At 41.5% G+C, this 22,080-nt stretch overlaps 1 protein-coding gene across 3 annotated transcripts in view; it reads left to right on the plus strand.

The window, feature by feature from the left end:
• The window catches only part of ARL15 (ARF like GTPase 15), a 399,917-nt gene that overhangs the window by 9,598 nt on the left and 368,239 nt on the right, over positions 1-22,080 (plus strand). The window contains exons 2-3 of one of the 3 annotated variants that reach the window (XM_026017009.2): positions 17,882-17,899; positions 20,663-20,719. The exons of 1 other annotated variant lie outside the window; for it this stretch is intronic. In XM_026017009.2, coding sequence (XP_025872794.1) covers positions 20,666-20,719 — 54 coding nt within the window. In that variant the 5' untranslated portion in view covers positions 17,882-17,899; positions 20,663-20,665. The remainder of the gene's footprint in view (positions 1-17,881; positions 17,900-20,662; positions 20,720-22,080) is intronic. One more of the 3 variants, XM_072756933.1, reaches the window with a different exon arrangement.

The raw sequence follows: 22,080 nt of genomic DNA on the forward strand, positions 1-22,080 counted from the left end.
TCTTGTGTGCAAAATCCAGACAGCTTCAGAGTTTGCCTCTGTGATGATTAGCACTGATAAAAACATAATAAACTAAAACAAACAAACAAACAAAAAAAACCATAATAAACTGTACTTTAAAAAAATCGCATTAGATTTTTCTATACTGATTGGTAGGAGTCCATATGACTCAATGTAATGGTATCAATGGAGGTGTAGACAAAGTGTATACATCCTTGATTTTTTTTTCCCCCATCTCCTGCCCTGCATCAGTGATACTTTGGGGATTTTTTTTTTCCCTCTTCCAAACTGGCAGTGTACAATTTCTGTGGAGTTAACCATTATCCTTTTTATGTACATTTTAAGAGCTGAACATTAAAAAGTTGTCCTTGACCTTGGATAAAACATATTTTTTTGGTCTGCTCTATAAAAAGTCCCAAAAAGAATGTTAGTTTTTAACTGTCACTTTTTATTCCCTCTTTCTTCCTATTCTGATTCAGATTTTTTTAGGATATCAATTATGACTTCTAAAGAATCTTATTTACAAAACTAATGGCTTTTTTGAGAGTTGAATGAGAATACATTATATTACATTGAACATAATGTGCACATTATCTGTACAGAACACCTTATCTTTTTTCTAATTTTTTATTCAATTTTAATCGTGTGCTTGTAGTAACACCTCAAGTCTTATAGGTAGAGCTAGATAAATTTGTATGTACCTGTATCTTACCACCCCCAAAATGGAGATGTAAAACCTTTCCAGTGCTCCAGAAGACACTCTTGTGTCCCTTCCTGGGCAGTGCTGATATAGGTTAGTTTTGCATGATTTTGAATTTCATATACATGGAATAACAGCTACACATAGGATTTCTTTTCACTCAGCATGCCTGTGTAATTCATCCACATCGTATGAATCAGTAATTTGTTCTTTTTGTTGCAATGTAATTATGAATCTATCATTACTAGTCCACCCATTCTGTTGTTGGACATTTTCAACTGTTTTCACTTTGAGGATATTGGGAATCTGCTATAAACTTTCTAGCACATATTTTTGGTGGAAATATTAATCTTTATTGGTAGAATGTAATTTCAGGTTCATCGGGTATATGTATGTTCAGGTCTACTAACTACTGGCAAACACTTTTCTGAAGTGGGTATACCAGTTGGATTTCTACCAGTATAAGAGTTCCAGTTATTTTGTATCCTCACCAAGTATTGTCAATCCTTCTATCTACCCATTCTGATGGGTGTGTACTCCAAATAAATTTAAAGTTGCCCAAAGCTACTTCCATATGTTCAGGCCTAAGAATAATATAAGATTATAAGGTGGATCTCTAATTTCGAGAAGTTACTGGCCATATTCTGAAATTCTGCACTATTCAGTCATGTGATTCACTTAAATTCTGACATGCTAAAGTGGTACCATGGGACTTAATTGGTTTGATTTTTTTGTTGTTGTTGTTGTTCCTGGCTTTGCTACCAGCCAGGTGTGGAGGTTTGGGCAAGCCAGTCAGTCTCATTAACTTGTTTCTTCATCTATAAAAAGATGGGATTAATTAGGTAATCTCAGATGTTTATTTCATTTCAGAATTTTTTAGTCTTTTTACATCCTTCCTGGAATAGCTATCTTTCTTCCATTCTTATTTTATTTCTTAAGTGATAGAGTTGCCTTGATGTAATTTATCAGTCATTTACTGAAACAACTCTAATTTTTATGAGCCTTTTATGTTCTGATGTGGTCCTGGCACTAGGGATGTACAAGTGAGTGAGCCATTGGCCTATTGTCAGGGAACTTACACTCTTGGAGATGAAAAAGAAGCAATTACATTTTGGAGTAGCATATTCCATTTAGAGGGAAATAAAGATTATTGAGGGAGTGTCTGAAAGGAAACTTAACCTAGACTTGAGGGCCTGGGAGAGCTTCCCAGAGGAGTCATTTTTAATCTGCAATGTTGAAGTTAAGTTGGCCCAGTGATAGGGAAGGCCAGGCAGAAAGAACAGTTTGTGCAGAGACCTGGGGTAAGTAACTCCATCACTCCAAGGAGCTCCCAGGGCTCAGTGTGGCTGGAGCAGAGTTGGGAGCAGTGGATACACATGGAGCTGTAGAGCCCAGCTATGGTCGCATCATGGGAACCTTCAAAGTTCGCCGAGACTGACCTGGTCACATCTGACTGTCTTGTGAAAGGTTGGAAAGGGAGGCCAGACTGGAGCAAGACGACCAGTTAGGAAGATGATGTCCTGATTTAGGAAGGAAGCTATGGTACTCACAACCAGGTAGGAGCAGGACAGATGTGCAAAAGAAGATGCTTTTAAGAATTGCTGGAATTGGGGGCACCTGGGTACCTCAGTCAGTTAAGCATCTGCCTTCTGTTCAGATCATGATCCTGGGGTCCTGGGATCGAGCCCAGTGTTGGGCTCCCTGCTCAGCGGGGAGTCTGCTTCTCCCTCTCCCTCTGCCTGTAGCTCTCCCTGCTTGTATGCATGCTCTCAAAGAAAATCTTTAAAAAAAAATTACTGGAATTCTGTATATCGTGTCGGATATAGAAGGTGAGAACAAAGATTTTAGGGATAATCTTTAGGGTTTTGGTTTGAGCATTATTCTGGTTATCTATTATTGCATTTACAAACCACCTTCAAAGAGGGGCTTAACACAGTAACTATTTTGACTCATGCATCTGGAGGTAAATTGGGTTCAGCTAGGCTGTTCTTGCTCAGGATCCCTTATGAAGCTGCAATCAAATGATGACTGGGATCATCTCAAGTCTTCTTCATATGCTTGTCTGGCTTTTGGGCTTGGAACAGCCCAATAGCTGGGCACTGGAAGAGTGTAGACTCCTGCGGCATCTCTCCCCATGTGGTGTCTCTACATGCTGCATCAGGGTGGTTGTACTTCTTACATCCAGGCTGAAGGCTCACTGTGAATGTACCAAGGCAGAAGCTGCCAATCTTTTCTAACCTAGCTTCAGCAGCCACACAGCGCCACTTGGACTTCATCTTGTTCATCAAGGCAGTCACACAGGCAAGCTCAGGGTCAAGGGCAGGATATGGAAGCCACCTCTTGGTGGGAGGAAGTCCAAGAATTTGTGGGCATCTTTTAAAACTACCACAGGTATAGGGGTGACTAATGGGGTCACGTACTGGGGTAGATAACACTTGAAGGAATGGCGTGATAGGGGAAAATGAGGAATTTGATCTTGGTGTTACTGAGTTTTTGCTACTTGTGCAAAATCCGAGTTGAGGTTTTACGTAGGTATATGGGAGCTCAGAGACGACTCTTGAAGTTAAAAAACAATAGGTCACTTTGTTGTTACTTGCCATATACTGTACTATATTATGTGGGAGCCACAGTGTTAAGTGGTTTTCATGAATTATTCATTACTGTCATCATTTTAGAGATTAGAAAACTGTGGTCCAGAAAAATGGAGGGTCCTGCCCCTCCCTAGTGCAGTGGAGCTAGAACTGGAACTCCGGTCAGGCTAATGTCTGACCTTCTGGTCTTCACCACTTAGATGGTCCCTGAAGCCGTGAACATAACTCATCCCAGGGGAGGATCATGCAGAGCAGGAAGAGAAGAATCCCCAGGAAGCCCAGTGCCTTGGTTAATGCTGGCACAGTAGGCACACAGTTTTAGTGGGATCAGAGAAAAGGAAAGGAGCCAGAAAAGGAGGCTGAGAGAGAAGTGAAAGGTTGGAAGAAAACCTGGGAAGTGTGGAGTCAAGCAGGCTGAAAAGGAAGACCGACCCTTTCAAGAAGGAGGAAGTGGCCAGTTGTGTTCAGTTTGCCCAGAGATCCTAAAAACAAGGATGGAAAAGTGGCCACTGGATTCGTGTCTGTGGTGACATGGGCCACGGTGTGCTCAGGCCTAGTAGGAGGCAAGGCGTTGAGGCTGCTTGCAGTGGAGGTCTGTCAAGGAATTGCACCATAAGGGGGATGGGGACAGAACCAGAGCTGGAGGGGTGGGGAGGGTGAGTGGGCAGCTTTCCTCTTACCCTGGGGCCAAATTTAAGGTGGATAAATGCTGATGAAGTAGAATAGGAAGTCATTTGGCTGATGGGGACTGCAGTGTGGTGGGGGAGGGGTTTGAGCTGAGTAGGACTGAACAAGGGTGAGTGGATGACCAGGGATCCTGAAGCGTTGGTCTCTGTGCACTGTTGACATCAGAAGCCATGACTGAACAATGACCCAAATTTGGCAGGGTTGTGAATTTTTTTTCTTCCAGATGTAGCTATTTGGGCATAGGTTTCAAGAGGTAGGCAGTTAGGTTAATAAGGGTCAGATTTTTTCCAACGTGAGTCAATGAGTGGATAATAGAATAGAGGAATTCAGGACAATGGCAAAGACAATGGTTGTAGCGATGAACCATGAATTGAGTTATTGGAAGGAAGGGCACATAGAGGGTACAGGATGCACAAGGGACTGGTGGTCTTGATGAGGCTGAATGACGGGTGTCATTGGGAGTAAATGCTCAGAAAACTGGAGGTAGAGAGTTCAGTGCGGTCAGACAAAAGGTTGTATGAACTTAAGATCGGAGAGGTAGAGCTGTTCTCTGAGGGGAAGCTTTAGTGGGGCTTTGGTTGGAAGTGGAAAGGATGGGAGGTTAGGGGAAGAAAAAATATGACCGAGGTGTTGAATGGAGCATGCTCATGGATGACAGAGTTGCCAGGACCATGGCAGGACTCCGACTGAGAGGCTGAGTCAGATTCAGATATCCTCAGCGAATGAGGTGAAGGTCAGTCAGTGTTATTGACAAGGAGAAGTAAAGCGTGTTAGATACTAGAACTCATTGTCCTTAGTCTTTTTCTTTTTTTTTTTAAAGATTTATTTTAGAAAGAAGGAATACAAGTTGGGGGAGGGGCAAAGGGCAAGGAGAGAAGCAGTCTCCCCACTTAGCATGGGGCCTGATGCGGGGCTCCATCTCCAGACTCTGAGATCATGACCTGAGCTGAAACCAAGAGTCAGACACAACCAACTGAGCCATCCAGGTGCCCCTCCTTGTCCTGAGCCTGGAGAGGAGTAGGAGTGGTGTGGAGAGCCATGATGATCTCCAGAGAATTGAGGTAGGCCACACCGTGGAGGGGATGTTTCACAAAGCTCTTGCAGGTGTAGAAGAATTTCATGGTTCACCTACCACACTGCCGGGTTAAGCGGCCTGGCTTCACCGTCTTCACTCTATCTGTGGCAAGTTATTTCTGAGTGCTTCACTTTATTCCTCTGTCAAGTGGGGGATAGTAAGGGTCATTCGCCCTTGGGTTTGATGACGATTCACTGAAATAATACATGTACTCTACAACAGTGCTGACAACCTCTCCTCTGCTCATCTTCCTCTTGCTCATTGTCACAGCAGAAAGTGCTTGCCAATATCAACAATGAAGGTATTTTTTAAAGTTGAGGTATAATTGAGGTATACAACACAATGAATGGATATTTGTATAGATTGCAAAATGAACACACTAAATTGAGTTAATATCTTTACATAGTTACAATTTTTTTTTCCTGTGATAATTTTTTGGATCTGCTGTCTTTCTTTTTCTTTTTTTTTTTAATTTTTTTTTAATTTTTTAATTTATTTATGATAGTCACAGAGAGAGAGAGAGGCAGAGACACAGGCGGAGGAAGAAGCAGTCTCCATGCACCGGGAGCCCGACGTGGGATTCGATCCCGGGTCTCCAGGATCGCGCCCTGGGCCAAAGGCAGGCGCCAAACCACTGCGCCACCCAGGGATCCCAGGATCTGCTGTCTTTCAAAAATGCAATACAGTATCATGAACTAAACCATGCTATATATTCGTCCGTAGGACCTTCAGTTATAAAACTAAAAAGTTTGTAGCTTTTGACCCCTTTTACCCATTTTGCTACCCTCCAAACCCTGCTTCTGGCAACTACTATTCTGTTCTTTATATACGTGAGCTTGTTTTTGCCTTTTCTGAGTCCATAGAAGTGAGGTCCTATCATTGTTGTGGTTCTGACTTCACTTAGCATAAAGCTCTCAAGGTTGTCAGGTACTTTCTAAGGGCCCTATGAGGTAGATGCTAGTATCAGCTTCATTTTTCAGATGTTAAAAACAGACCTAGAAAGGTTAATCAGCTTGCTTAAGGAAATATACCTCAGCAGAGGGCTCTCTGGAAAGGCTAGGGAGGGGGGCTTGTGCAAGGACGGCTTGGAGAGGAGGCACAGAGACATGGAAGTAAGGGTAACTGTAATGTGAAAGATGATGGAATCAGGTAGGTGCTTTCCCAAAAAGCATTTGATGTAGCAGTTCTCTGGTTAGGTAGTTGGGAGAAGGTTAAGTCTAAGCTAGTTGTGCTATGGAGGGGGTGCCAGTTCAGGTAAAGAAAACCACAGCTCAGTTCTTAAGACCCTCTGCCTATACTTTTCTGCTAAGAGGAGTTGAGCTTCCAAGGATGTCCTGGTCCCTGGAAAGAGAGGAGACTGGACTCTCGGGGCACTTGGTTGCTGTATCTGTCACACAAGCCGCATCTCTTTGGGGGGCTCCCAGGGTCAGGGCCCCTGCTGGCACCAGACTCCCAGGGCAGAAAACTGGTGGTCTGAAGTGCTGAGTCCAGAAGCTGTTGAAGATGGCCCAGGCTGATGCCTGCCAACTGGACTGAAGTCTGGTCTCAGCTCGTGGAGTCAGTTTTTCTTACGGCGGCCTGCTTAGCACTGTTTTGCCAGGGCAGCCTGGGAGGTTAGTCTGCTCGTGCAGTGTCTGGAACTGCTGCATAGTAATCTGGATGTGTTCATAAAGCTGAATGGCCTGTATGATTCTGCCCCCCCCCGCCCCTCCCCCCCACCTTCTACCTTTTTATAATCATCAGAGCTAGGATTGCAGAAATAGTTTTTGGTTGGGGAGTTTCCCCTTTCCCTCCTCGTCTCATTAAGTCTTTTCTTCTCCAGCCTTTCACTACCAAAACCGAATTGAAGCTCCTTCCAGGGCTGCTCTTGGGGCTGTCTTAGACAATTAGACCCATTGGATGCTGCAGAGGTGCCTGGCCTAGGGGGCAAGTGTGGCTGAAATCCAGCTCCTGCTGGGCTGGCTAAGGTAACCATTGTGCATTGGCCCAGATGTGCTAATGGGCCAGCCGGCCCTGCCTCAGGCCTTGGTTCCTGGATCTGTTACAGGACAAAGCATGGTGTGTCATAGTGCCTGCTGGGTTGTGGGCCTCATTGTTTCCAGAGCTTGGCACACGTACACGAGATGGCTGCAAAGCCAGTGGTTGGGCTGAGAAGCTGTACAGAGAATGGTAAAGGACATAGACTTTGGGGGCCACACTGCCTGAATTTGCATTCTCTAGTTGTCACCTGCTGTGCAGTATCTGTGCCCCACATTCCCCATACACAAAATGGACATATTAATAGTGCCTCCATCAGAGTTAAATTATAGAAAGCATTTAAAGGAGAGTCTAGAATCCCAAGCACTGTTAAAGTGCTATTATTGAACTGCTCTTCTGCAAATATTGGACTGGGACTTTGTATATGAAACAAGGACTTAGAGCACTCCTGTCACCGGAAAAATTCTAGTTCTATTCTATTCATTTTTCCAATGCCAGCTTTTCAAATATATTCCTGTCTCCACCTAACAAACACAGTACAGAGTAACTGGGCTAAAGATATTGTAGCTGCTCGCTTACTGCTTGAAGTGGCAGCTATTTCTGATTTCCAGGGGTGAAAGGTCCTAGTGTGGCTCATGGTGGCCCACACCTGTCAGTAGGCCAGCTCTGCTTGGAGCTGCGACCTGAGTTGGGCTAAATGAGATGACTCATTTTAAGCTTAGCAGGCACATTTTCTGAGTCCTTCTTTAGACTATTTTTCCAATAGAAGTTGAGAATTCCAAACCGTTTGAAAGTCATATTTCTGCTTTTGAGAACTTGTCTCCCCCCAGCATGTGCTTGCTTGGCCAGCTCTTTTATCCCTCCTTCCCTTAGAAATATTTCCGGAGAGGCAGCATGTTGTGTAGAGGACAGAGTACTGGGTGGATTTATTGGATACTATTGCGGTTCTTTGTCATTTTGAATTTTTCTCCACTGCAGCTGGTCCTTTGTTCAAATCCCTGTGCTGGGGGTAAAAAGCCTCTTGGAATTATTGAATTTCTGTTTGATTTTGCATAGAAATTGTACATTCTGTAGTTTACCAATAAAATTTCCTAGCGTAATATACATTTCCCCATGACTTGCTGGGTTTTCAAGATGTATGTTTTAAAGACTGGGTCAGGGGATCCCTGGGTGGCTCAGCAGTTTGGCGTCTGCCTTTGGCTCAGGGCGCGATCCTGGAGTCCTGGGATAGAGTCCCACGTCGGGCTCCCCGCATGGAGCCTGCTTCTCCCTCCTCCTGTGTCTCTGCCTCTTTCTCTCTCTCTCTGTGTCTATCATAAATAAAAATAAATAAATAAATCTTTAAAAAAAATAAAGACTGGGTCATTTAGATAGGATTATTTGTTCCTGGGTTTCCTTTGCATTTCCTGACCTTTTCAGGGCTCCTGACCTTGGGCTGTGGGCAGGTTTACTTCTTGAGCGTGAAGTGGAACGTTCTTTCTTTGGGCTCAGACCTCCATTTTTCTGTGGCCTGAGTGTGGAGGCAGTAGTGTCCTGTGCTAGTGGTGTTTCAGTTTTCCCAAATACATCTTGATTTGAGGAGAATGCCTTACTGTATTGGTTATCTTTGGAAATACCCATAGACAAATATTTTTCCAGTCCCTGTCTTCTCAGTGCTCATAGTTTTACCATAATTATATGAGCTTAGTATTCTTTTAAATGGTTGCATAAAACAGACGGAGTGAAATTTTTCTCTTTTGATTCCATGACAAGAATAGACCTTCAGTTGCTAATTTTAAAACTCTTGAAATCAGATTCTTTGTTACATAGGAGAACATGAGTATAATGAAACAAGTCGCTAAAAAAGTCAAAATTATAGAGAACTGTGTAGGAAGTGATGCATATTTTAATTCTTCATACAGAAGTCTTGAAAAACAACATAAAAATGCATGATTAGGAAGAAATGATGGAGATGATGAATCAAGATCTAATAAGCTCCTTGATGATTTGATTCTCTCCTCTGTTTTAAAGCAATTCTCTTCCATTTCCCAAATCCAGAGTCCTGAGTTCATGTTGGAGACGAAGATTATTTATCCCAATTGCTTTACATTATTGCAGTGAGTGATATTAAAACAACAGCAACAAGTGAATATTCTGAGAACAGATGTGGGAAGCTTTTTCCTCGGTATTCAAAATTAATAAGGAGTTCCATAAAACAATATTTTAATCCATGTTTATTTACTTGAAATGTAATAGTAACTTCGCATCCTGGATTTTAATTCAGATGTACAGCCCTGTGTTCGAATACTGAGCTACAAAAAGAAAAGGGATCTGTTAAGTTTTAAAATACTCCTTGAAGGATAAATGTCAAATGAGTTTTGGGAGAAGGAAAACCCTATACTTCTTTCCTCCCAACGTCTCCCTTCCTATCTAATGTTTCTTACTCAAATGCTTATAGCGAGCTTAACGTTTGGTAGGTACTTGGGCACCATGGGTAACCCAGGGATAACTCTAGATCTACTGAACTATATCCCAAAACATCGACTATAATACAATTCTTTGCTTGTGGGCTCCTGTTGGTGAGCTAGAACAGGGTGGACAGACTTTTCCTGTAAAGGGCCAGCTAGTAAATATTTTAGGCTTTGTGGGCTATACAGTCTGTGTCTTAACTACACAGCTCTGCTATTGTCACACTAAAGCAGCCAGACATAATTCATAAATAATAGATGGATGTAGCCGTGATCCAATAAAGCTTTATTTACAAAAACAGGCAGTGGGCCAAATTTGGCCCATAGATTATAGCTTGCCTACCTCTAGGCTAGTAGAATCAATTTACCTCCTTGAGGAGAGGTAGTATTTCATGATATATTTTTGTTATTGTTGGCATCAGAATTTTGGTTTTTGTACTTGCAGGATACCTTTAAAAGGAGACCTTAAGATCAATGGCTTCAGTGCTTTGAAGGACATAAACAATATCTGGTGAATCCTCAGAGGCAGACTATAATGGAAGGGTCAGAATTTGTAGGAAGGCAGGTATTGATTCAAGGTAAGGAACTTTCTCAGTAAGTTTAGCCACTTTGTGTGAATACGAAATGACAAAGCAGAAGGTGCTTCCTACCTGTAAAGAACATTATAGAAGGGCTTCATGCATTGAGTGAGAAGGCAAAGTCGATGCAAGATTTTTTTCGTCTTTCCCCCTGCTTATCAGTTGGTCTTAATATGAGGCCATCTCTGTGCTTTATTTACCATGAGTTACTTAAAATTCATTCTGGGGAGGATTGAATAGGGGAGGATTTAAAATGTTTCTTTTCATTTAAACAATGGAATTCTTTCCAGCCAATTTTATGTAGAACTCAGATATCTAAAACAAACGATATTTTCTTATACGTGATTTATACAAACTTATGATTCCTGTCTCCTTATAGTGTGTTCAAGATCAGTGAGGGCAATGAAGCTGTTTTGATAAACACAAAACTGAATTTAGATTTCGATGGTTTTGGGATCCCTGGGTGGCGCAGTGGTTTGGCGCCTGCCTTTGGCCCAGGGCGCGATCCTGGAAACCCGGGATCGAATCCCACGTCGGGCTCCCGGTGCATGGAGCCTGCTTCTCCCTCTGCCTGTGTCTCTGCCTCTCTCTCTCTATCTGTGTGACTATCATAAATAAATAAAAATTAAAAAAAAGATTTCGATGGTTTTTAACTTCGATCTATTTAGATGGATGAGAACTGAAGGGATATCTGCTGGGTTCATTTGGCTCAACATTTCTTTTTTGGGACATTAAGGGAGAATAGGATTGTAATGGAATCACAGTTGCAACACTTACAGATTTTAAAGTAGCTTCATCTTCAATCTCTTCAATCAGAAAGCAGATTACAAAAAAAAAAAAGAAAGAAAGAAAGAAAGAAAGAAAGCAAGCAAGCAAGCATAATACAGCTGGGTGTAGTGGTGCCTGCCTGTAGTCCTCGCTACTCAGGAAACTGAGGCAGGAGGATTGCTTGAGCCCAGGAGTTCTGGGCTGTAATGTGCGTGCTGATTGGGTATTGGCATCAATCTGGTGACCTCCCGGGAGTGGGGGACCACCAGGTTGCCAAAGGAGGGGTGAACTGGCCCAGGTGGGAAACGGAGCAAGTCAAAACTCCCATGCTGATCAGAAAGCAGGATACAGGTTTTATTCTGAGGCTTAACCCTCCAACAAAAAACGTTACTCTGGCAGCATAGGAGTGTGCGTGGGTGGTCTCCGGTGTGTGGAAAGTTCACGTACAGCACATTTGAGTATGTTTTTCTTCATTTCAGCCTCTAATAAAAAATCAGTTTTATTTATTTATTTTTTAAATAAATTTATTTTTTATTGGCATTCAATTTGCCAACATATAGAATAACACCCAGTGCTCATCCCGTCAAGTGCCCACCTCAGTGCCCACCACCCACAGTCACAGTTTTAAATTGTGTGTGGCTCCATATGAATTCAATACTATGGGTTCATTTGTCTTTTTTTCACCATCTTAAAGGAACCTTGACTAGGAACTCTGTCCTCAGAAATAACCATTACTCGCCTAAAGGGAGTGGCTTGCAAGGGGCTGTATGTAGCCCCCCTGATTTGTGGGTTGTGATTCTGTCATCTGGCCTGAGAGTAAAGAGCAGGGTTTGGGGGAAATCCACCTTCCTAGAGGCAGAGGGATAGGAGTTTAAGAGGCTTGCTTATCCATACAATCAGAAACCAGGGCAAGGAGTTTGCAGACTTTACTGATGGAGTTGGGTTTTGTTTTTTTGTTTTGTTTTTGTTTTCCCAACTGCCCTGTATTTGCCTGTCTCTAATTAATTAGCAGTAAAAGCCATGCAGTAAGAAGGGCCAGCATGTACATCTTTGGAGTAGGTGGGCAGCAAGGACGTGAACAGCAAGCATAGAGGATTGTGCCACCTGCAGCTAGACTTTAGGGACAGGGATAAAACTTACAAAAAAAAAAAACTTAACAAAAAAAGATAGTGTCCCTTGAGGGGGAAGGGAACTAGGGCAGAGTCCCTGGGGAACCAAAAGTAGGTAGATTCTAGCCACCTGAGTTGGGCACAGGTAGCCTGGGACTTCAAAGTAAATCCCCAAGTACTTCCCCAGCATCTTGATTGGTTACTTTTCTTCAGCAAATGTAAGAAAGTGGTATGTCTGTTCATAGAAGTCATGAAGTTGGGGGTACCAGCTGCTGAAGAGTGGCCCAAAGAAACTGGCTTTGAAAGCAGATCCCAGAGAAAAGCTGGACCGGATCCTGCGGGGCCAGGAGGTTATCCTAGGGAGTTGAGTTTCACTTAAGATTACTCTTAAACTAGTAAGTGGTTTTAGGCAGGAAGTAATAGGACCTGATTTGCATGTTGAAATCTTGCCTTTTTCTGCAGCCTGGAAACTGGATTATTCGGAGGTGAGGGATGAGGGGGTGAGGTGGGGGATGTGTCGGGGAGACTGTCCAGCAGCAGATGTTGATGGCTTGGCCTGGGCCTCAGTGAGTTTGAGGGAATGTCTTTTCTTTGCCAAGCACCTGATGCTTGTTTACTTGATCCAATAAGGTTAGTAGTAGTCTTTTCTCACTGGTAACTGAGGACCAGTTACTAAAGCTTGGAGCACAGAAGTTTTCTAAGATTGTGCTCTGAATTATTTGAACACAGATTTGTCTAAACTCTAAAGCTCATACTTAGCTTATTTCTCTTACCACAGTCAAAAAAACGAAAAATCCAGATGGTCTAATTCATAAACCAGTAAGCTTTTTGACTCTTTAAATGGTTGGACCACATTCTCCTGTAACTAGTGTTTCTGGGCAGTACAGTTATTTTCATATGGAGGTCTTGATTTAGTGTAAAAGGGCTTGCCCACTTGCATCTTTTCAGGACTTGAAATACGTTGACAATATAAGCATCATGTTATGTCCAGGTAGAGGCTTAAAATAGTTCAAAGACAGAATCCCTGACAACAGAAGGGCAGTGCTAAAAGGTCGTATTCAATTGCATCCAGGAAAGAATGGGAGAGAGGGAATGGAGGATAAATGTACGTGTTTAAAGTAGAATTTTTCTTATGACTCTAAAAATATTCCTAAGTGTCTAGTTGGGGATTGCATTGTCACCTGGATGCCTGTCATTATAAAATGTTAATACTGAACATTAAAATGTTGTGGCAATTGACTAGTAGAATTTAACATAATGTAGACTAGAGCCTGTTTTTATATAGTTGGAAATTGCCTAGCCAAACAGCAGTATGGGATCTGGCTGAAATGAATGATTTTTGGTTTTGGTTTTTGTTTTTTTGCCTCTGGTACTGGATCTGGGGGGTGGGGCATGCTGGGAGCTAAGCCCTCTGGCTTCAGAACATTTCTTCCTTTGGAGAATCTTGAGTTAGTACCCTGGGCGACTGTGTTTGCAATGAGAAGTCATAGTCCTGGAATGTGAAGCAGGATCCAGGGATCCTTAGAAGCTGATGGCAGAGCACATCTCCTGAGGCCTCCCAGATCTGGGGCCCCTGAGTGCAGATGCGTAGAGGAATTTGTGTGCCTGGAGCACAGTAGACACTCAATTTAAAAATAAGCAAACACAAATTTGGAGCTTACTAGGTTTCCTTCTAGAACTCCTTTAATCCTCCTACCCTTTGAAGTACTTAGTACTATTATCCTCTCTTCATGAATGGCAAATTAAGATGCAGAGTGGTTAAGTAACTTGCCCAGAGTCCCACAAACAGTAAGTTGTATGGCTGGGATTTGATTCCAAGAAGCCTGACCCCAAAATCTATGCTCTTAATGGCTCCCTGAACTGCTTCTTAATAAGTTATCTGTGAACTATTGAATAGAGTGTCTGATGCTGTGACTTTTCATGGTAGAGTACCATGTCTGCCTACAGCAGGGATTTTTGAAGCAAAGTTGTTGAAAACTTTTCTGCCTTCCCTTACTTTGTCTGTAATATTGTTAGAATTACTTTATCTGCTCTCAGAAAGGGTAGTATCCCAAGTCCACTCTCCCTTGCACATTCTGCTCTTACCTTTCTTCATAGCACTTACCCTCTAACTTAATTTTTTTTTTTCTTAAAGATTTGAGGAGAACAGCAAGCAGGGGGCGGGGCAGAGGGAGAGGGGGAGAGTGTCTCAAACAGACTCCATGCTGAGCACGGAGCCCAACACATGGCTTGATCCCATGACACCAGGATCATGACCTGAGGCAAATTGAGAGTTGGATGCTCAACTGACTGCACCACTCAGGCGCCCCCTAACTTGCTTGGTTTTGCCTGCATGGGCACTGGGGTGTAGACCCTGTGAGAAGCAGAGGCTCTGTGCATTGCTTTAGTCTCCAGCCCAAGAGGACACTGCCAGGCACAGAGCAGGTGCTCATTACAAATACGTATCTATTTAATGAAGATTATTAATGCCACGTACACTGCCTTCAACTTGGCCATCTAAAATCCTTGCGCCTTTCTAAAGGATGACTGTATTAGCACACTGCAGCAGTGAAACATCCCAGGGACAGCAGTAGCCTGGAGAGGTGAAATATTAAGGCTGAGCTCTTCCAGTTGTCACTGCATGTGGACAGTTCTTTTGCTTAAAGGTAATGACTTTTTACCACCTTACAAAAATACACTGCGGGTCTCCCCAGAATCCTCTTAGAAATCCATTCCCCTCCCTACAAATCAGATTTTGGCAGGACTCTACCATGGGCAAGGGGCTGGTGCCTTTATTCAGTTTCTGGTGGTCATGCACCTTTTCCCTAGGTTCTGGGAGTAGGAGCCTTTCTGTCTAGATAGGCTAGAGAGTTGTGGAGATTTGTCCAGAGCGTTTTGTGGTTGGTAAGTGATACTGCATCAGCTTTTAAAAATTGGCTTTGGTAGAGTATTTGAGCCATAGAATACTTATGAACATGCTATTCCCTTTGACTTTATTTGCATTCATTTGTTCTTAATAATTGAGTGTGGGCTCCCAAGTCCACATGATTTTGATTTCCAAATCCTAGGTCTGTTATATAACTAACAGCTGTGGTTTCCCTCTCTGCCTTGTTGAAAACACTAGTGTAAAGTGGTATGCATCACACTTCCATCTGATCATCTGAAGGGACTCTCCTTGTTGAGATGACACGGTCTCAGCAGTCTCAACAACTTATCTGTTGGGATTGGAATTGCTTGGAAAGTAGTGACTTTGACAGGGGAGATGTGTATTTTCCCTCAGGTAAGTCTGGGAGGTGTTAGGGCCTTACAATGCTGCTGCTCAGCATGTGGACTTGAAACTGCCAGAGCTCCTGCCATCACTTCTGCATTCCAGGCTTCAGGATATAGAAAGTGTGGAAGAGTGAGCCTCCCTTTGGAAGACTTCAGACTTTCTGAAGATCTCATTGACCAGAACCCGGTCACATTGTTATGTATAGTTGCAAAAGAAACTGAAAAATACATGACTTTTTCACTCAGAAACAGTCTTCTCTGTAGCTCTCTTCAGTTACTCTTCACATATTTGTATCTCTACTTCTTGAGATTACTGACAGAGTTAATCTCTTCTGCTCTGTAGATCTCTTTTCTATGTAGTTTTTTATGCATACTTTTGGCTTCCTCATGAATGTAGGTCACTGTGTTTCTTCATGAAGCTACTTAATAGCTTTGCTTTTCATATTCTGTCAGCTTCACTTCCCTCTGCTAACTGCTTCATCTTCTTGGTATTTTTCCACTTAAATTTTGGAGAGCAAGAATGATTGGCCTCGCCTAGCTCTCCCTGCTGGGCCACACCGTGGTGGTTGGCCACCTTAATGATGGCCAGCCTTGTAGTTTAATAAGCTGTGGCAATCTTGGTTGTGAGCATTTTCAGCTGCAGGGTGTAGAGTCTGTAGAAGAGCAGACTTCATAATGTGACAGTCTGTGCGACCCTCAACAAATGAAACTTCCTTTGACACAGGGAGTTAGAGATAAAAGCTTAAAAGGAGGCTTTGTATATTAATATGAATTGTAGACAGAATGTAGACAGTAAGTACCAATAACAGATTGAGAAGTGATTATTTGAAAATAGGATGTTTAGGCCTATACCAATAGCCCACGGATCCTTGCACATCCTGTGCTGGTGCATGATTTTTACTCATGTCCCTTCCACCTGCGATGACCTTCTGTACTTCCTTTCACCTAGCTAATTCCTGATCTTTTATAAATCTACTAGAAAGTCTTCATTGGGTTCAGTCTCCCACTGTGTTTCCCTAAAACCCTTTGTACAAAACCGTTATTATGCTGAACACCTTTATATTGCCACTGTCTGTTGCAAGTATGTTAAATTACTCCCTCCTGCATTAGGAGACCATTGATTTCAGGGCTTGGGCTCATTTATCTTTGTATACTCGCCTAACAAAGCCTGTCACATTAATGATGCTCAGCATGGGTTTTGTTTTTTGTTTTTGTTTTGGGTTGAATTTAACCCCGTTGTCTTGTAAAAACTGAAGGAATAAACTCCCCAAGGTAAGTGGTATTGATTTTTAATCTGATAAATCAGAAGGGCATTTTGTTCCTTCTTATACTTCTTAGAATTTTCAGAAAGAGAACTGTTTTTCAACATTAAGCCAAAATCTGCTTTTGTGAGACTATTACCTGTGACCTTCAGTGCTGTTTGCGAAAGATTAGCCAAACCATTGCTGTGATGAAATCCATAAATTTTGATAGGACAATTTATGCTTGTGTTGGGTTATTTCTGGTACATGACTTTGCAAATCTGAGGTTATTTCTTCTAGGTAGCTTTTCAAATTTTTGTGCCTGAATTTCACAGAAAGATCATGCATGATTTTTCTTTTTCTTTTTCTAGCTGGTGAAGGCAGTATTTCCTTTTTTTTTTTACTAGTTGAACTGCTGTATTCCATGGTCAGACAGGTGTGGTGATTGCTTGGAACGTGTAGGTGCTCTTGGCATGGTGGTGGCACTTTTGCAACTAAAAACCTTGAAGAAAATGTTGAGAGGCCAATTTTGTTAGCTTTGCTTTAGATGCAAATGCTTCTTTCTGGGTTCATGATCACCTTCTTCTTCTTTTTTTTTTTTTTTCCCCCTCTAGATGGAAGAAACTGTAAGAAATGGTGAGGAATAAAATCCTGTACATTTTGTAAACAGAATTTCATTTTATTTTATAAATATTCATGACTTTTTAAAAAAAAAGTTATTTCCTATTTGGGGAAAGTAACTTTTAGAGCATACGGAGGGAGATGTGAAATAATTCACTGTGGATGTTTTCAGTGACAACACTCCCAGAAGGAAATGCTGAGTTCTGAAGCAAGTGGCATTCCCAGGGTTTGTTTCTGTCAGTCTGGAGCAGTGACTCAAAGCATCGGGATTGACATGACCTTTACTGGGGGAGGATTCTAGCCACTTGGCAGTTTGACGCTCCCATGCACCATGGAATGCACTAGAACGGGTCTTCTCTGTCCACAGTTCCCCAAATCTTGCATCTTTGCCTCCAGCACATTTGTTTTGGGATGCTGTCAAGAGAACCTGCTAGATGTTAGCTTTCTTTGGCAAGAGATGAGCCAGGTGTGGGCCTCTTTCGAAGGGGTTTTAGCTGCTGTCACACCTCCTTTCTTGTTGTTCCAGTTCTGAATGTTACTCCTAGTACTCTACAGAGTTGGCTTGGCTAGATTAACCTCTTACTCTCCTCACATGCAGAATAAGAGGAGAAAATAAGGAAACGTGACCATCTTTACATTAGGATGGGTCATATAACACACCAAACTATTAAAATAGCTTTTAGAAGAAGAGAAATCGTGTTTTTACACCCTCTGGAGATGAAATTTGTTATACCTTGAAATCCTTTATGGACTGTTATGGTAAATAACATTTTCTGTCATCTTGTTGAAGATTTTTTTTTTCTCCTTTATTTTCATGCTCACCTTTGAAATTTCTTAGGGAAAACAACAGTAAACTGTAAGTAAACTTATTTCAAATTGAGTATTCTTTTTCTTGATTACACATGTTATTCTATCGACCTAATATCTTAACAGATCTTAACCAATCTATGACTTGCTTTTGACAGAATATCTTTTTTACACTTCTGTTGAGATAGCAAAGAGAGATTGTTCTGAAGGTTGTTTGTGAATAACATTCTTGAGTTCTTAGGCAAGTCTACATGTAGATTTATGAATGCTGATTTAGAGGCTACTGGGTCAGAGTTTATCTGGGGTAGAGCTTCATTCTTTAATTGGAAATAATTACTCCTTTTTCATTCCACGCTATGTATTATCCCATGGGTTTACCATTAAAATGAGTTCTTGCAAATAGAGCATCTGTACAGGCAAAGAATATGATCTAGTCATTTTAAGTATACTACTGGTTCTTACACCATGGCCAAAGGAAGTTTGGTTAGGCTTTTAAACCCTTTTTATCTGACTCCCTCTAATGAGAGGAGAGATGCCATTCATGGTGTTGAAAGCAGCCAGAGCTGGATGGTGGTCCTGCTACTTGGTCTGAGGTGGGATGCTCAGCGATGAGGAAGTATTGGTAATGGTTAGAGGGAATGAGGTAATAAGGCTACTCAGAGGAAAACACAGTACGTTTAGGATTTTCAGGGTAATGATTTTGGCAATCCCAATAACAGTACTTTTATGTTTTGGGAATGTGAAAAGGAGGGAGTGGAAAGTAGGTTTTTTAAGTAACGACAAATATCTCCCCTTTTGAAAAGTAAAGCTCTTGAAGAGTCACTCTCTAATGACAAATGCTAGGACTCCTTTATGTCATTGGGGACCTCTACTTCTTAAAAATATTGCTCTGTAGGCAGTTAGGAAGTTGAGATATACACCAATCTATAAACAAATTCAAGGTTGATCTCTATTTCATGCACAGGGTGTGGAGGTGGATCGTGTGGCAGCTCCACTGTCATTTTGTCCCCAGGCTCACTCATGCTTGGGTTCCACTTCATGTGCCTGTTATCTCTGGGGGCCCTCATGCTCTGAGGTAGTTGCTGGAGCTACAGTAAGTCTCACAGACTTATGTAACAAAGTGTGATTCTACAGAGTGGAAAAAGAGCTGAGAAAGGCAGGAGAGCCAAAAGGGTCCCTCTTAGAGTCTGTTCCCTTTGTGCATCCTTTCCTTACATCTTGTTACGGAGAACTTAGTTACACGACCATCCCTAGCTCAAGGTATGGCTGGGATATATACTTTTTTTTTTTTTGTCATTTGGGGAAAAAACCTTTTCAGCTGAGGGTTGTTAAATCAATTTGTACAAAGTACAAATTGGTGTGACTTTCTAAGGTGGAAGGGAGGAATGAATGTGGGACAAGGGGTAATGAGCAATTCTCTCTCAGCTCTGAGGGGGCCTGTAGCATTGCTCTGGGGTCTTTTCAGTAATGCATTTCATTCAAAATAAAGAAACCTAGTAGTGTTGATTCCTTAATGAAACATTCCCCAAGATGAAATCATCAGCCACTTTTTTGAACAATGGCACCAGTGAATGGAACTTTCTGAAAGTTTAGATTACGTTTAAGAACTTTACCCAACAAATTATCTTCTGAGCTTGATTTTTTTTTTCCATTTTTATTATTATTTGGAGGTTCATGCATACAGCCTTTGGCTTTCAGCCTCGTATGTACCAAAGTTCTTTAATCATACAGAGTTTAGTTTCTTACAGATATCTGAAGAGTCAGACTTTTGCAAAATCAGTCTGCGAGGGCTTCTTGACCTTCAGAAGGAATACATCTTTAAGAGCATTTTGGCTACCATGGGAATCCGGGATCCTGTATCTCTGCTTCCTTGGCACAACAGATTACAATCATGATTGTGACTTGTGGCATTCTAAGCTCATGCAGAAGCTCTTACTTGATAATAAACCATATAAACAATGTCAAACTGTATAAAGTTAGGGTTATTTTGCCTCTATACCAATTTAATATACAAAAAAATACTTTTCCAGTTAAAATAAATCCATACACATGTTTGGTCAGCATGGTTTTGCAAGTGGGCATGAGTTTTAGGAATCTGAGGTTGATTGGGGAGAAGTGAAAAAAAGGAATGCTGCGTGGATATTCGGAGGAAACCTCCATCTCCTCTAAATGCAGCCCATTCAAAATGTTCAATATTTAACAAGGAGGGTTTCCTTTCTGTACAGGATTTTTTTTTTTTTTTAAAGAGGAGGTTCCAGCAGAGGGAGAGGGTGAGAAATTCTCTAGCAGGCTCCACACCCAGCATAGAACCCGATGTGAGGCTCGATCTCACAACCCTGAGATCACGACCTGAGCCAAAATTAAGAGTCGGACTCTTAACTGAGCCATCCAATCCCCTACAAAGTTACTTTTCTGTAAGGACTCTAGACCTATATGATCTAGTAAGAATTAAATTAAATAAATGCTTATAAAACTTCTAGCAAAGAATTAAAAATTGGATATTTGAGCAGAATTGAAATTAAGCCATTATAACAAATCCCATTTCTTAATGGTATTGAATTGTTACTGCCTATTGAAGGATCTGCTTTATAGTCTCATGATAAAACACTATGCCACACAGTCTACTATTCAGGTCTGACTTGAGCTGGCCTAAAAAAAAGCAGACAGGAGGGGAAAAAAATCAGCTATTTGCTCATAAAGCAGATGTCAGAGTATAGCAGATTTTCTTTAAAGAGGGAAGCAAGTCAAGGGGGGAGAAGTCAGTTCTGTGGGACAAACATTTAGTTGTAATTTCTTATTCTTAATCTCGTAGAGAATGTCTGAATGTATCCAGACCTCATTTGCTGTTTGTAGAATTGGCATTCACACGGTAAGCAACGTGTATTTTTGCAGTACCAAATGTCATGAAAATATAAATGAAGAACTGAGTGTTGGAGAGCATGTGGAGCAACGGGACTTGTCCTCCATTGCTGGTGGGAGTGTAGATTTCTATAACCATTTTGAAAAATAATAAAGTTGAATGCCAGTATATTCTGTGACACAGGCAAATCTCCCAAGTATATATCTCAGAGAAATTATTCCATAATTATAAGATGACCTATGCAGGGACTGTCCCTGGGAAATATATTCATAACAACACAGTATTACAAATGTCCATTAGTAATAGACTGGATTAATTGTGGAGTTCTAATTTCCTAGTATGTTATACAGCCACAGAAAGAGATAATCTAAAAATTGTACATGAGCTGCAGCTATATAATTGACGGTGAAGACATTTTACAAGCGTGATTTTGAATGAAAAAAAAAAAACAAAAAACAAAAAAACAAGCCACAGGAAAATACATGCAGTTTGACAAAGTTCAGAAATGCAAAACTAAGCAACATGTTGTAGGACTACGTATATTGATAGATACACCATAAAGATAAGCAAAATTTACCTTTTAGGGTAGTAGTACTCAGCAGTGAGTGATTTTTGCCCTCCAGGGGATACATGGTATTGGCTGGAGACCTTTTGTTTGTCACTACTGAGCTGGGGGTGGGTGGAGTTGGGAGTTGGGGGGTGGTGGCAGTGGTATGCCACTGGCATCTAGTAGGTTGAGGCTAGGGGTATTGCTAACCATCCAACTATATACTGGTTAAGCACATAAGAATCTGGCCCAACATGCTGATACTGTTGAGATTGAGAAACTCTACACTGGGAGATTGGAAGGAAGGAGGAAAAGGCTTTAAAAGCTTCAGTAATAGTCTACTTAACTTGAATGGCATACACATAGTGTTTGCTTTATATTTATTCTTTAAACTACATATTTCCTTTATATGCTTTTTTGTACATAGGATATATTTTGCAGTACAAAAACAAAATCCTAACCCATGTTAGCATATTTTTTTTTCACATCCATCTGTATCAGTTGACTCAAATGCCCTGAGCCAGTTTCTTAATTCAGAAGTATGGGATGGCATCTGTGTACAAGACCATGAAAAGACTTTTCTAATCATAAGACTCAGTGACAAAAGTTTGACTTTTCCCTTTGAAAGCTTTTAGGGAGAGGGGCTTCTGAGACTGGACAGGGAATACAATGATGTTTACTTCTGAAGACCAAATTATTTCCCAAGGAAGGACTTAAAAAATGTAGTGATTTTTGTATCCCACCTTGCACAGAAGAATTCTTCATAAGTGTGCACAAAAAGTTTAAGGAAATTGTTAAACAGGTAAATCAAGAATCCTGAGTA

This window comes from Vulpes vulpes, chromosome 4, assembly GCF_048418805.1.
Source record: "Vulpes vulpes isolate BD-2025 chromosome 4, VulVul3, whole genome shotgun sequence".
Classification (NCBI taxonomy): domain Eukaryota; kingdom Metazoa; phylum Chordata; class Mammalia; order Carnivora; family Canidae; genus Vulpes; species Vulpes vulpes.